Genomic DNA, 12,347 nt, shown 5'->3' with positions numbered 1-12,347 from the left:
CTGAGTGTATATCCAAGCGGAGCCACTGTGCTGTACACAATGGACATCCTGCCTTATAACAAAAAGAACGTTTTTTTCCATTCGCTGTTGTCCACCCACGTGGGGATTCTGCTGGCTAGAGGTGAGTCATTCCAGTCCTGGGGGGCTGCCCTGTTCTTTCAGCCAGATGTATCAGATATGATCCAGGTATTAACTTGAAAGAAAAATGCAAGTACATTTTTACTGGAGGCGTCTGATTAATCTTTTAAGGGTCAGTTTCACAGACACAGATTAAGCTTAATGCTGGACTATACTGAGTTTTGTATGGAGAATGTATGTTTGCAAAACGAATGTGTTTTGTGCTTGTTTTTTATACGAAATATATTTTGTTCTAGAAGTCTATTTTTAACCACTATGACCTCTTATTCAGCCAACCTTCGTACTTTCATATCTGGTTGATAACAAACGGTTCTAGTGTTGACTGCTACAGCATGTTGCCTATTTGTCTTGGTCACAGACTTGTAAGCCATACAATTTGATTTTAATAGTAAGATATAAGATATGAAAGCTTTTAACATTTAATGAAAAGGATGTAGAGGTGAATATCTGATGATAATATATCACATCTTTGTATAGCTTTAAATGGCATGCTCTGTATTCTTAACACTGAAAGTTCAGTTTTTGTTCTAATGTAATAATGTAGTGAATATTCATGTGGGGGGCGTACTAAGCACAATACCAGTGAGTCATATACACTTTGGTATGCCTCTTCTTGAATATTCATAAATATATATATTCATAAATAATAGCACTGGAAATTCCTGTCTCCAAACAGAAGCTCCGAGCAGGGAGCACACCTGGTGCTCAAGGCCAGTGGCACTGCTGGTTATCATTTCTACCCAATCAATTAGTTGATCAATTACCGCCACTGATTGGCCAGAGATTTCACCCACCCGGGGTCAATCTGGATTTTAGAGGAGAAGAATAGCAGTACTACTGGCCTCAGTGGCCAGATTTCAGTATCCCTGTCCTAGAGTGGGGCGGCACGGATGGTGCAGTGGGTAGCACTGCCGCCTCACAGCAAGGAGGTCCTGGTTTCGAATCCCCGTCGGCCGGGGCCTCTCTGTGCGGAGTTTGCATGTTCTCCCCGTGTCTGCGTGGGTTCCCTCCAGGTACTCCGGTTTCCTCCCTCAGTCCAAAGACATGCAGGTTAGGCTGATCAGAGAGTCCAAATTGCCCATAGGTGTATTCCCGCCTTTCGCCCAATGTATGCTGGGATAGGCTCCAGCCCCCCTGCGACCCTGTTCAGGATAAGCGGGTTCAGATAATGGATGGATGGATGGATGGATGGATGGATGGATGTCCTAGAGTAAGGCAATAGAAAGGTTGGAAGGGATGCAGGACTTGTCCATCTGATTGTCCATCACTCCTGGTCCTGGTCTCAATTGGTTGCTGATATTGAGGCGAAAACAAAAACCAGCACACCCTGCGGCTCTCCAGGACCAGGAGTGAGGACCCCAGCACACCCTGTGGCTCTCCAGGACCAGGAGTGAGGACCACTGTTCTGAGAATCTGAGGATGTAGCCCTGAGGATATAGCCTTCATCCAGAATAAAAGTTTTTCATTTCTTGCAGGATGGATGACATTCAACTTTGTAAAGAAATAACACGACTCAAAAAGGAGCTGCAGAAACTAGTGTCTATTCCAGGTAAAGCTCTTTCATATCATGTTTTTGAAGGCCTTCCAGGTCATGTTGAGAAAACTCTTCTGTTATTACAGGGAAATAACAATTTCTGTGGCAGCTTTTAAGTGTTATTGGGAGAAATGCAGGTAGTTTATTATGTTTATATGAGTCTTGAAACAGTAATGCATTATATGGAAAAAGCTTAGTGTTGCTGGTGCACATTGTTATTACTCCTGGCTCCACTGATACACTCCATTAATCACCACAATAATCAAAAGCAAAAGTTGTGTGACAGGCACCATTTATCTTATATATAGATACTTTAGGTTAAATATCACGGCTGCAAATAAATTACTGCAAGGTGCTTTACATTATGTGGAGATTTTTACAATAAAACAGTCAGTCCTTTCCGCCAAATCTAAGGACACATCTAACAGGGTCAACACCATAAATCCTGCCCAGGTGATTGAGAATAGTTCTCATGAAATATGTTCCCCTTTCCAGAAAGTGAAAGTTAATAAACTTAAAGGAAGCCAGATTTTTTTTTTTTTTCCCCAAGAACATTGAAGATTCAGTACCTGCTCGCTAATCCAGCTGGAATCTGGCAGGCTGGGTCCTGCTGGCATGGGTGGCCAGTGAGCGGGCGAGGAGGGGAGCAGGTGTGGGGTAACCCAAATCCCTGGTCCTGCTGAGGGAAGTGACGCCCCCAGGACGTTCTCCCGGGGAACCTCTTAAATCTGCAGTGCTTTTCTTTCTCCCGTGTGGAATCCGTTCGTCTTCTTTGCCTGAGGAATTCGGCAGTTCCAGTGTGGTATCAGTGAGCTTGATGCGCGGTGTGAACCCCCCCTTTGCAGATAAAGACAAGTCAAAAGATGACAAGCAGAAGGAGGAGGAGCTACTCCAGCAGATCCACAAGCTGGTGGAGACCAGAGACTTCCTGGTGGACGACGTGGAGTTTGAAAGACTGAGGTGAGCAAAGCGCGCAGTTTGGTAAATCCCAATATTCCGTTCTCTAGCTGGCCAATCATACTCGTCCTCAGCATCTTCAGATGCGATGACCAATTAGATAAAGGTTAATTAAGTACTGTAGTACTGCCTGCTTTCCATGTGTGCGTAATGTAGAGTACCTAATCCAGCAATGAGATACCATCCCCCCGGGTGTGTAATTAGCAATACTTATCTCCATCTATACCCCTTGTTTTCTGAGAGTGGGGGAGCCTGACAGCTGACAGGCTGGTGTATGGCAGAGAAATCATGCTCTGCTGCTCATCAGTAGTCAGACTACAATAGGCATACTGTAGAATAAAAGAAACCCTTGTCATGTCATCAGGTGAACGTCTGTCAGCCAGATGTGTGTAGAAATACAATGAGGAAAAAACAAAGCCTGCTTGCAAACGTGTGTGTGCGTGTGGCAGGTATATGTACACTTTTGGCATGAGACATACGTACGTGTGAGTCTCACACACTTACGCTACCCAAACACATCTCACATGAAATTAAAAGGCTGCAAGTAAAAACAAAGCTGCATCAACTCGTAGGGCAATGTGAGATTGTGTTGGTGTGTGTGTGTGTGCGTGCGCGTGTGTGTGTGGGTGTGTACGTATGTGTGCAGACTGAGTTGATGGAGATCACAGCTCTCTGTTACCCCTCCCCCACAGGGAGAAGGAGGAGGATAAGGAAATGGCAGACTTCTTGCAGACCAAGTTCCCTAAAAACTTGAAGCAAAAAAGTAGGTGGTACTGTATTGTGTGTGTGCTTTAAAAAGCCTCTTTTTGTTGGCATCTTGTGATCTCTAATGTCACATTGCTTCTTCCACCGTATTGCTCCCAAATGTACACTTTGAATTATTTCATAATGAAGTTTACATGAAATGAAGATCATCATTACCATGATAGCCACAGGTAAGAGGCCAATTCCTCTTACCTGTGGCTATCATGGTAATGATGATCTTCATTTCATGTAAACTTCATTATGAAATAATTCAAAGTGTACATTTGGGAGCAATGCGGTGTGGCACTTCTCTGATTACCTACATTATTGCCGTTCTGTGTTTTTTCTCATTAATGTCGCAGCAGACAGGAAACCTAATCTGGAAGGAAAATGAGTCTCATGTGGGCTTCCTCCAAGATTTTGTTAGTAGTCCCCCAGAGCTTATTTTGAAGGAGCCACAAATCATTTAATTAGATATATAATTGAATTTGAACGATATCTGCTTTGGGAAAAAATTAAACTCCTCTGGTGCATCTTGTCTTATCCTGTCAGTCAATGTTAATTTCAGCCGGCTTACGTTTTCCAGACGAGTCTGACGGAGGTTTTCTTCTTCCAGATCCTGTTCAGGGCAGGAAGGTCACCTCCAGAGCCCAGCAGACCTCCTCCCCTTTCGTCGCCAAGACCGGGCTTACCCTCCTGAAGGAGTGCTGCGGGTTCACCTGCTCCATCATGTAGGACGCCAGCACGGAAACACAGATGGAAGAGAGATAGCATTGGGGTGGTGGAGTGGTGTGATTTCAGGTTAAAGGTGATGGTTTTCTTGGAGCCGTGGGAAGGATAGCAGCATATGCGTTGACCGTAGGGGGACTCACAGAATGGTCAGAATGTTACATTTTCTGTGGGATTCCATGTCCATATTTCGGGGAATGCCTTCCGTCCTGTGAATTTTTCTGCTGGCCTCCATTTTCAGCGCTGTTGGCTCGCTGAGAGTTACAGCGCTCCATTTCCCATGAGGCAACGCTGGTCATTACATCATCACATTATCGGTTATCCTCATTCATCTTGGTTAGAGCCTGCTAATGAACGAGCCGGCATGTGTTCACATTACCCCTAGCGCTGGGACAGCCACTGTGGCGCACTGGTCAGGCCATGGCTTTGTCGTCTGCACCTCGCCTCCTAAGAGCAGCTGACGGACACAGTGTGACAGCTGTGTCTGATGTTGATTCCTGACGGCATTATATCAAGTGAAAAGTGTTTTGCAAAGCAGGCTTGTGTTCTTGTGTCACATTGTGTTAGTGTGAAGTAGGAACTGGACTGTCTCAAGTGTTTGTCGGGCCTGGGTGTGGGTTTATGATTTCACAGTTTCATTATGTGAATTTAGATTTGCTTACCTTTATAAAAAGCTGTAAACTGAGAAGCTAATATTGTCTAGATGTAGCTAATATAGGGTGCTCTTTCTGTCTTTATGGGCTATTGTCGTATCACACCCCCATTAGGTTAGCAAATTATTGCAAATTACTTTTACATGTTGAATAATTCAGGTTTGTTAAAATAGTGATATACTGTAGATTTGTACTCCATATGTTCTGGTAAAATCACCAAAAGCGCCAAAGCAACAAAAGCATTCACAAAAAAGTAAAATAACATAACATAAGACATGAAGTTAACCGTGTAAATGCTGAGGTTTTCTATACTTGGAGCTGTGGGATTAGGCTATTATGGGCACTACACAATTCATTTTATTTTACCACAGTTGACATGTGACTGCAGTAATTTTGACACCATTTTGCCCATCTTCTTTGTGGAATCAAATATTTTTTTCCATTGAATGGCCAGATTCCATATGCAGTTCTTCTCATTCTGTAGCTGTGTTGCTTTCTGAAAACGGTATTAGAGGATTTCATCAGACAGGAATGGGAACAGTACTTTTTTAACAAAGAATGTAATTTATTTCTTCACTTGAGACGACTTTAGTCTTGTTTCATCAAGGAACGAAACGGGGCAGCAGCAAATCAAAGTGAATAGGGTACATCCCACAATCATGAAATGAAAAGAACTGAAAAAGCACATATTTTCTCGTGACGGGAGCAGATTCAGAATGTGATTTTGAAGAGCAAGATGTGTGCAAGACGCACAGTTACATGTGATGCTTTCCTTTAGGCCTGTTTTATGCAGTTCATATTTGACGAAGGTAAAGGTTGTGATTGTACTGTCTATCGATTGGTCGTGCGGTTACTTAATATTGGCTGCGTTCGAAACCGCATACTGGCATAATACTCCATTTCGGGCTGATTTTCATTGAAGTGCAGTACGATTAGTATACTTCGTATGAGGTTTTGAACACTGCCGTACTGTTTGTATCACTGTTCGATGCTTGCACATTTGTGTTATATTCTTACCAGTTCTGAATAATGGTAACAAAGCACAATGTGAAGCTTTAAATAATACTTCATGGACAAACTAAATTATGTTTTCAAAGGCAGACCTGTCACATCTTTATATAACCTTCTCCAATTACTTAGACATACTGCCCTCTGCAAATAGAAAATCTCTACCTGTTAGATGCAGTGCCGACCATGTATTTACTGTCAGCTGTGGTTCTGTGCTGTCTAATAAAAATGGGCTGTGTGTTTTATTACCCGTTTGAATGGATTAATGTGAGTAATGGGAGCTCCGTGCTCGGAGATCAGTCCGGACCGCCGCACACTAAAAAGAGTGATGCATGATGACAGGACGTAACGCATAATGACAAAATGTAAACGTCAGACAATAAAGAAATGAGATAAAAAGTGGGATACGCACCTCAGCAGCGTATCCCACGAGTCCATGCGAGTTATTTAATGAACTGCAGCAACAATCAGAGTGTATTTATAGACTTCAAGCAAATGCGAGGTTCATAAAATTGCCGTTTGTTGATACTAACTGATTTCTACAGTGCATGGCAGTTATCAAAACATTATATGCAGTCTTTGTTTCTTATGATTGTGAATGATTAATTTAGTTATCGCACACACACCAATCCCTACGCGTCAGTCTGTCCGGTTAGATTCCAGTTCTAGTTGCTTTATGATTTTTGCCTCATATATGTGCAATTTCATTCAGTAGGTCTTCTCATGGACCAATCCATATGATATTAATTTGGACAGACTTAAATCTATCTTTATTTTTATACACCATGGAGACCAATGAATCTGATGGAAACCCACCCAACTGCTGGCCAGGCCTCCCAGGTCTCCTGTTGTTTCCCAGGCTCTGGTGAACAGCCCCCGTCCATTCAACTGGGTCTCAGCACCCTCAAGGGGCTTTCACTGAAAAGACTGGTCTCTATGGCAACAGGGGAATATGCACTCTATACGCGTGTCAGGAGATCCATGCAAGGTCCTGTTGAATCTGTTCAATCTATCACTGAGACCCCCTATGTAAGTGAGGTGGCTTCCTGTCTGCAGCTGTGGCCCCAGAGTGTGAGGGCCAGACTCGCCCAGCGTACTGTAGCACACTAAAGTCTGTTCATTGAAAACTGTGAATGATGGTTGCTAACTGTGAAGCGTTCTGTGGACCACATCCAACACGTATGAACATAAAGCCCTATCTTGTCAATCAACAATTTCACTCTCATTCAAAGTATTGCTCCAGCTCCTGGAATAAGTACAGCTTCTCTTTGTCTTGTTACACTCATCTTAGTCCATTGCTGTTTTTCTTCATCGTATTTTTAGCTGAAACCGCTGGTTTGGCAGCAAGCGTCCTTATGTTAGATTGATCCCTGCTTCTATCTTGTGAAAGTCACTCATTTAACGCCAGTGGGAACGCCTCAATATTCGCATAGTCAGCACAGACAGAAAGAATAGACAGAGCTGTATTGTGTCTTTCCTTTTCTATCCGTGTCAGTGACCTTTATCATCTTACTCTGTTCTTTATGTCCAGTATTGCCATGTGTAATTTACACAGGCCTACAGTTTGTTGAACTCAATGTTAAGGGTTGCAAGAAAAGGATCTTTCAGGCAATTTCACGTTCAAGAATGCCCTTTACTGTATTCCATTCATTCAACGCTTTTCCCCGTTCACCGCTGACACTGCTCTTGGTTTCGCAAATAGTAATTACTGTATTCACTATGAATGGATGGTGTGGTTAGTCTTCATTGTTTGAGTCCTTTCAGAAATAAACCAGCTGACATTTTACGAGAAAACAGGGACTGCCATCGAGATTACAGAACACAAGAGGGAATAAACCAATTCAATAGAGAGGCTGAGTAATTATGTGAACTGCAAAAGCTCAACACTTAAAAGGGAAAAACTGCTTCCTGTGTACACGTGCTAGCCTGAGAGGGCTTTCTCTGTTGATGTCATACCCCTTTCCTATTCCTCTGTAGTGGGGTGTTGAGTGCTTTGTCTGTGCATTTGTGCATTCTGAATCTGCCCGTGCTGAACCGCGAGATGGTCGGCGATTGGGTAACGGTCTCACCCCTCAGGTCAGATTTTAAGTGCCACGAGATTAAGTTACTTGCTGCTGGTCTTCTTTCAATTCATGCCCGGCCTTCTGACTCTGAGCCACACTGAGGCATGGCATATTAACAGCTCTGTGCTGTCACACGCTCTGGAGGACAGCTTTTCAGCTTCTTCATCTGTAAACCCAAAATATTACCATGTGACATTGTACTTTTGCCTTTAAGAGGATGCACTGTATGTGGATGTAGACATGTTGTTTTTATTGTTTCACCCTCCTGAAAAATTAAGGTTTTGAAACAGCTGGTACCTGGTTGACCAGTTAGACCACCTCTATTCTCAATATGGTTTGACAAGGTCTAGCTATGTTTTGAAACAGCAGGTAGCAGGTATTTCAAGCTGGTGATAGCTGGATTTTACAACAGGACATGAAGGCATGGACATTGTTTTCATTGTTTCATGTGGATGTGGTCATGTTGTCTTTTCAACTTAAATTCTCACCAAGAGAGCAGACTGCTAAAATGCTAATGTATTTTTGTATTGAAAGGAGATGTGCTGCAACTATTGTTTGAATATTTTGGTGTGCTGTTTTGCATTGTAAGTGCTTCTTTTTCCAGAATGTAAACAAGTGAATGAAGATGAACATTGTGGGTAAATACTTAAGCACTATTGTTTCAGATTGCATGCCTATTAAACTAATGGTGTACTGACTTACTGTACTGGGTATGAGAGTGCATGTGTGAGTGCGAGCGCTGACTTCAGCCTTTGCGTTTCAGCTTGACAGCGTCACTTTCGCTCCGTTTTCTGTTGATATGTAAATACAGGTACTGAGCTGACATCCCTGAATGTTTCTTCACGTGCTTACTGGTCTGCTGTTTGTCTCTGTACAATTTTAATTGTAAAAATGATAACAGCACCATAACTGTCAGTGTATACTGACAGTGAAGAAAACACATGATAACGCTCATTGCATTCCCGGTGGTGGCAACTATTGGAGTTGGAATTTGGGCTGGGTATACTCAATTATGCATTTAGTGTGTGGGTATTACCGGAACACCATGTACTTCCAGAGATTTAAATAAGCGTTTAATGTTGCTGTTTATTTGAGAAGCAGAAGGTAAGGCATATGTCTCCATATTACACAGGCAGCACATGAACAAGATGAGTGTGGTCAATCCTCTCATGCAGTACTGAGCTGATACTGTACACCATTCAGTATGTATTCTATTGCCTGGAGTTGGCACTATGCAGTAGCTGTTCTGTAGCTCAGATATTGTACATATTACAAGAGCAACAGTAATATAGGTTTTGTAGCAGCTAACAAAGTGTGGGATGATAGCACCTGACAGGGGAAGAAAATCCAGATGATTCTATGAAAGTTACATCCAGCTGCTCAGATGGGGGAAATGGAAAGCTTAGTTTATTCTTTTATTTATTTAATTTTTTCACAACAATGAGTCATACACAAACCCCCTTTGGTATGCCCAAGAGAATAATCAGGTTATTAGAATGCGGGACATTGTCAGCGTCGAGTCTGGTGCGGTGCTTATCTTTCTCTCATTATGCAAACAAACTCGTCAGAAATTGCCTTTTCTGCCGTAAATGCAGGAACCCACGGTCTGCAAATAAATGCCATGCAGTGGTAACTGAAGTCTATCACCTTTGATTACAAGCTTTGATATCACAGTCACATGGAGGACCCATGTGCGTGATTCAGATATTGAATTTGATGAGAATTCCATTAGTGTGTCCTTCGGAAATAATAAATAAATAAATAAATAAATAAATAAATAAATAAATTAAATTAAATAAAACGAAATACACAGAGACGGAAAACCCGGGAGGAAGGGTGGTGCGGTTAGCGGTGAGCAGGAACAGTTGATGTCGCTAGTGTTCATGCTATGCAACGGGGTATGCTCCACAAAATTACTTGTTATACCAAAATGAAATAGTACAGCGTTTATTGGAATAGGGAATCGTCTCTCTCCAGATTTGGCACCGTATGTCTTCGGCAAGTGAGAGAAATAAAGGTACAATACTGATGTGTGCACGCAAAAGTAGAATGCATCTGCGCCGTTTGTGCACCAGCTGTTTTTTAACCCCCCCTTCGATGGGTGGACTTTTTGACCTCTCTGTCGAGAATCCTGACATGCCAACGTGAGCAATTGTCATGGCAACAAACCCCTGGATTTCGCACTGTGCGCGGTAAAAGCCAAGAACGAGCAGCTGCTAATTTCCCGCTCTCCAACGTATCCATCTCCCGCTGCACTCCCCTGCACTGCGTAGAGGGATGACTCATACCTGGGTCCCACTGAAAGGCTCACGGTGAAGACACACAGATCGCGGCAAAGCCGCCTGGCACCGCACCCGCATCTCTCAATCGGCCGCGTGTGGGCGTACAATTCATTTTTTGACTGACAGCGGTGTTCGTTAAATTTCAATCGGGTTCAACGTTTTTCATTGTCCAGTTTTAATAAAACCTAAAAATCAAGAAAATGTAAGATTGTATTTTGTATGTAGTTTGAGCTGGCTATATTAGTGCCATATTTTTACATGCTATCTGAGACAGTGGAAAGGGGTACTTTATTCATTAACTTTATTCATTTGTAAATCAACTAGGTTCCATTCTTTCATTTAAGAAGTCACTGGTGCTGTGTAGCAACATTATCAGCCTATTGATCAGAACAGGGCAAAAGGGTGCCAGCACTAAAGCTGGCTGGCATCCTTAAGTTTAACATGAGACTTTTGGTGAATGTTAGAGCATAGCAACGATGCTGTTCGTATTGATCAGAGCAGGCTGACCGACTTTAGTGCCGGTTTTCCCTACAATTAAATGTGAAACTTGCAGGCAGCAATTCAGGCTATCATATTAACGTCTTCCTTAACAACCGAACTAATAAATGGGGTATAGCTGAAGGATTGATTTAACTTTAAAAAGCCTGGCCCGGGACAGGGGTTGCAAATTAGCCATGGCTAGAAACCTGTATGCATGGCATCTACTTTGTATTTTATATATAAAGCAATATTGTATGCATGTGTCCCTGTTATATAAACGAATTAAGAATTAAGAACAAAAATGTGAAAGGCGGGACAGTGTTTCTGTATTCAAGTCTGATTGCTTGACGCGAGGCGGGGTGGTGCATGAAGTTTTCCGAGCTTTTGAGCTGCCCCGCGCCGCTTGAACCGCTCGGCCTGCCCCGTGAGCTATCCCTACATGCCTTGCAGGAATGAATGAATGGAGGCGGTGTCACCGGCTGCTGAGCATATGCCCGTCAGCGTTTACGCGGCTCTGTTCCGGCAGCAGACTCGACCGCTACCCAGAACACTGTGAAAGCTGACCCTTCAAGCCAAAAGCTTGTTTTTTTAAATTTGTGTTTTTGCTTTTTACTATGTGCTGGCGTTTGGCCTTAATTAATCCGGCTGCAATGTCTTCTTAACTTTTAGCAACTAATGTGTCTTATTTTATGTAACAAACAAACAAAAATAAAACCATACCTAATTTGGCCTTCAGCCAAGAGTGTCGTTAAGCAGCTGAAATATGTAGTTAATTTTTGAACTGATAAATTACAACTTGTCACTTGTGCTTATATCTGATGGGAAAAGGTTAAGAAACAGGTGGTAATAACAAACAGCAAGAGATGAATGGATACATCTTTGAAATGACTGTTTCCATTACAGCCAATCTTATTGCATTAGTAACTGAACTGGCCATATCTGTCCCATCCCATAGGTGAATGTAAACCTATTTTAAAAAGGTTGTATGTTTCATGCATGTTTCTGTACTTGAAAATATTTTGACAATACTTTGTGTCTGCATGGTACAATATGTGCATCCACTCCAAGGAGACACCGCTTTGCCTCAACAATAATACAAATTATGTAGATGACATTGCTATCTCTGCAGATAATTAGACCTTTAATTACCATTCATTCATTAAAATTGTTTTATAGTTCCCATATTTATCACAGGGGCAAAGGCAGTGGGGGTGTTCTGTCCAGACGATTGTTGCCTATTAAATATATCCTATTGCCAACCGAATTTGGCCATTTTAAATAACAAAATGAGAAATTAGCTGAAGGATTGACAAACCCAGACCAGGAATATTATGATTATTCGATGTTTACAAAGGGGAATAATATCTTACATTCGGTACACAAATGAAAGAGAGGTTGATATCTCTTTAAAACATGTATATATAATTAAATGCAGTCACAGCAGTAGCTGCTGTTCCCTAGCAACATGCCATGATCACGGTGAGTTAACATGTATCCTGAAATCACTGTTTCCCGCTGCTTGGTGAGGCACATGTGTTTAGCTATTGACATTTTAATTGACAATTAGAGACATTTCCTCTTAGCGACACTTCCCCTTTATAGATGTTGAGTGTGTATTTGCATCCATGGTGTGACAATAGTTTGCCACTGTTCATGGTTCTCTGAACACAAACCCAGAATTACAAGGAGAAATCTTTAATGCAGATTCTGACTCTTGAATTCACAGTGCTTTTGCAATGGTTACATACAGTACAATTAA

The 12,347-nt window shown here is 42.2% G+C and overlaps 1 protein-coding gene across 1 annotated transcript in view; it reads left to right on the top strand.

The window, feature by feature from the left end:
* Positions 1–8,523, top strand: part of LOC133122154 (bMERB domain-containing protein 1-like) — a 29,307-nt gene extending 20,784 nt beyond the window's left edge. Inside the window, exons 3-6 of the mRNA XM_061231926.1 lie at positions 1,614–1,687; positions 2,518–2,632; positions 3,322–3,392; positions 3,990–8,523. Coding sequence (XP_061087910.1) covers positions 1,614–1,687; positions 2,518–2,632; positions 3,322–3,392; positions 3,990–4,108 — 379 coding nt within the window. The 3' untranslated portion in view covers positions 4,109–8,523. The remainder of the gene's footprint in view (positions 1–1,613; positions 1,688–2,517; positions 2,633–3,321; positions 3,393–3,989) is intronic.
* Positions 8,524–12,347: the final 3,824 nt, after the last annotated feature.

This window comes from Conger conger, chromosome 2 (genome assembly GCF_963514075.1).
Source record: "Conger conger chromosome 2, fConCon1.1, whole genome shotgun sequence".
Lineage (NCBI taxonomy): Eukaryota > Metazoa > Chordata > Actinopteri > Anguilliformes > Congridae > Conger > Conger conger.
This window is presented reverse-complemented; position numbering and strand designations above follow the sequence as displayed.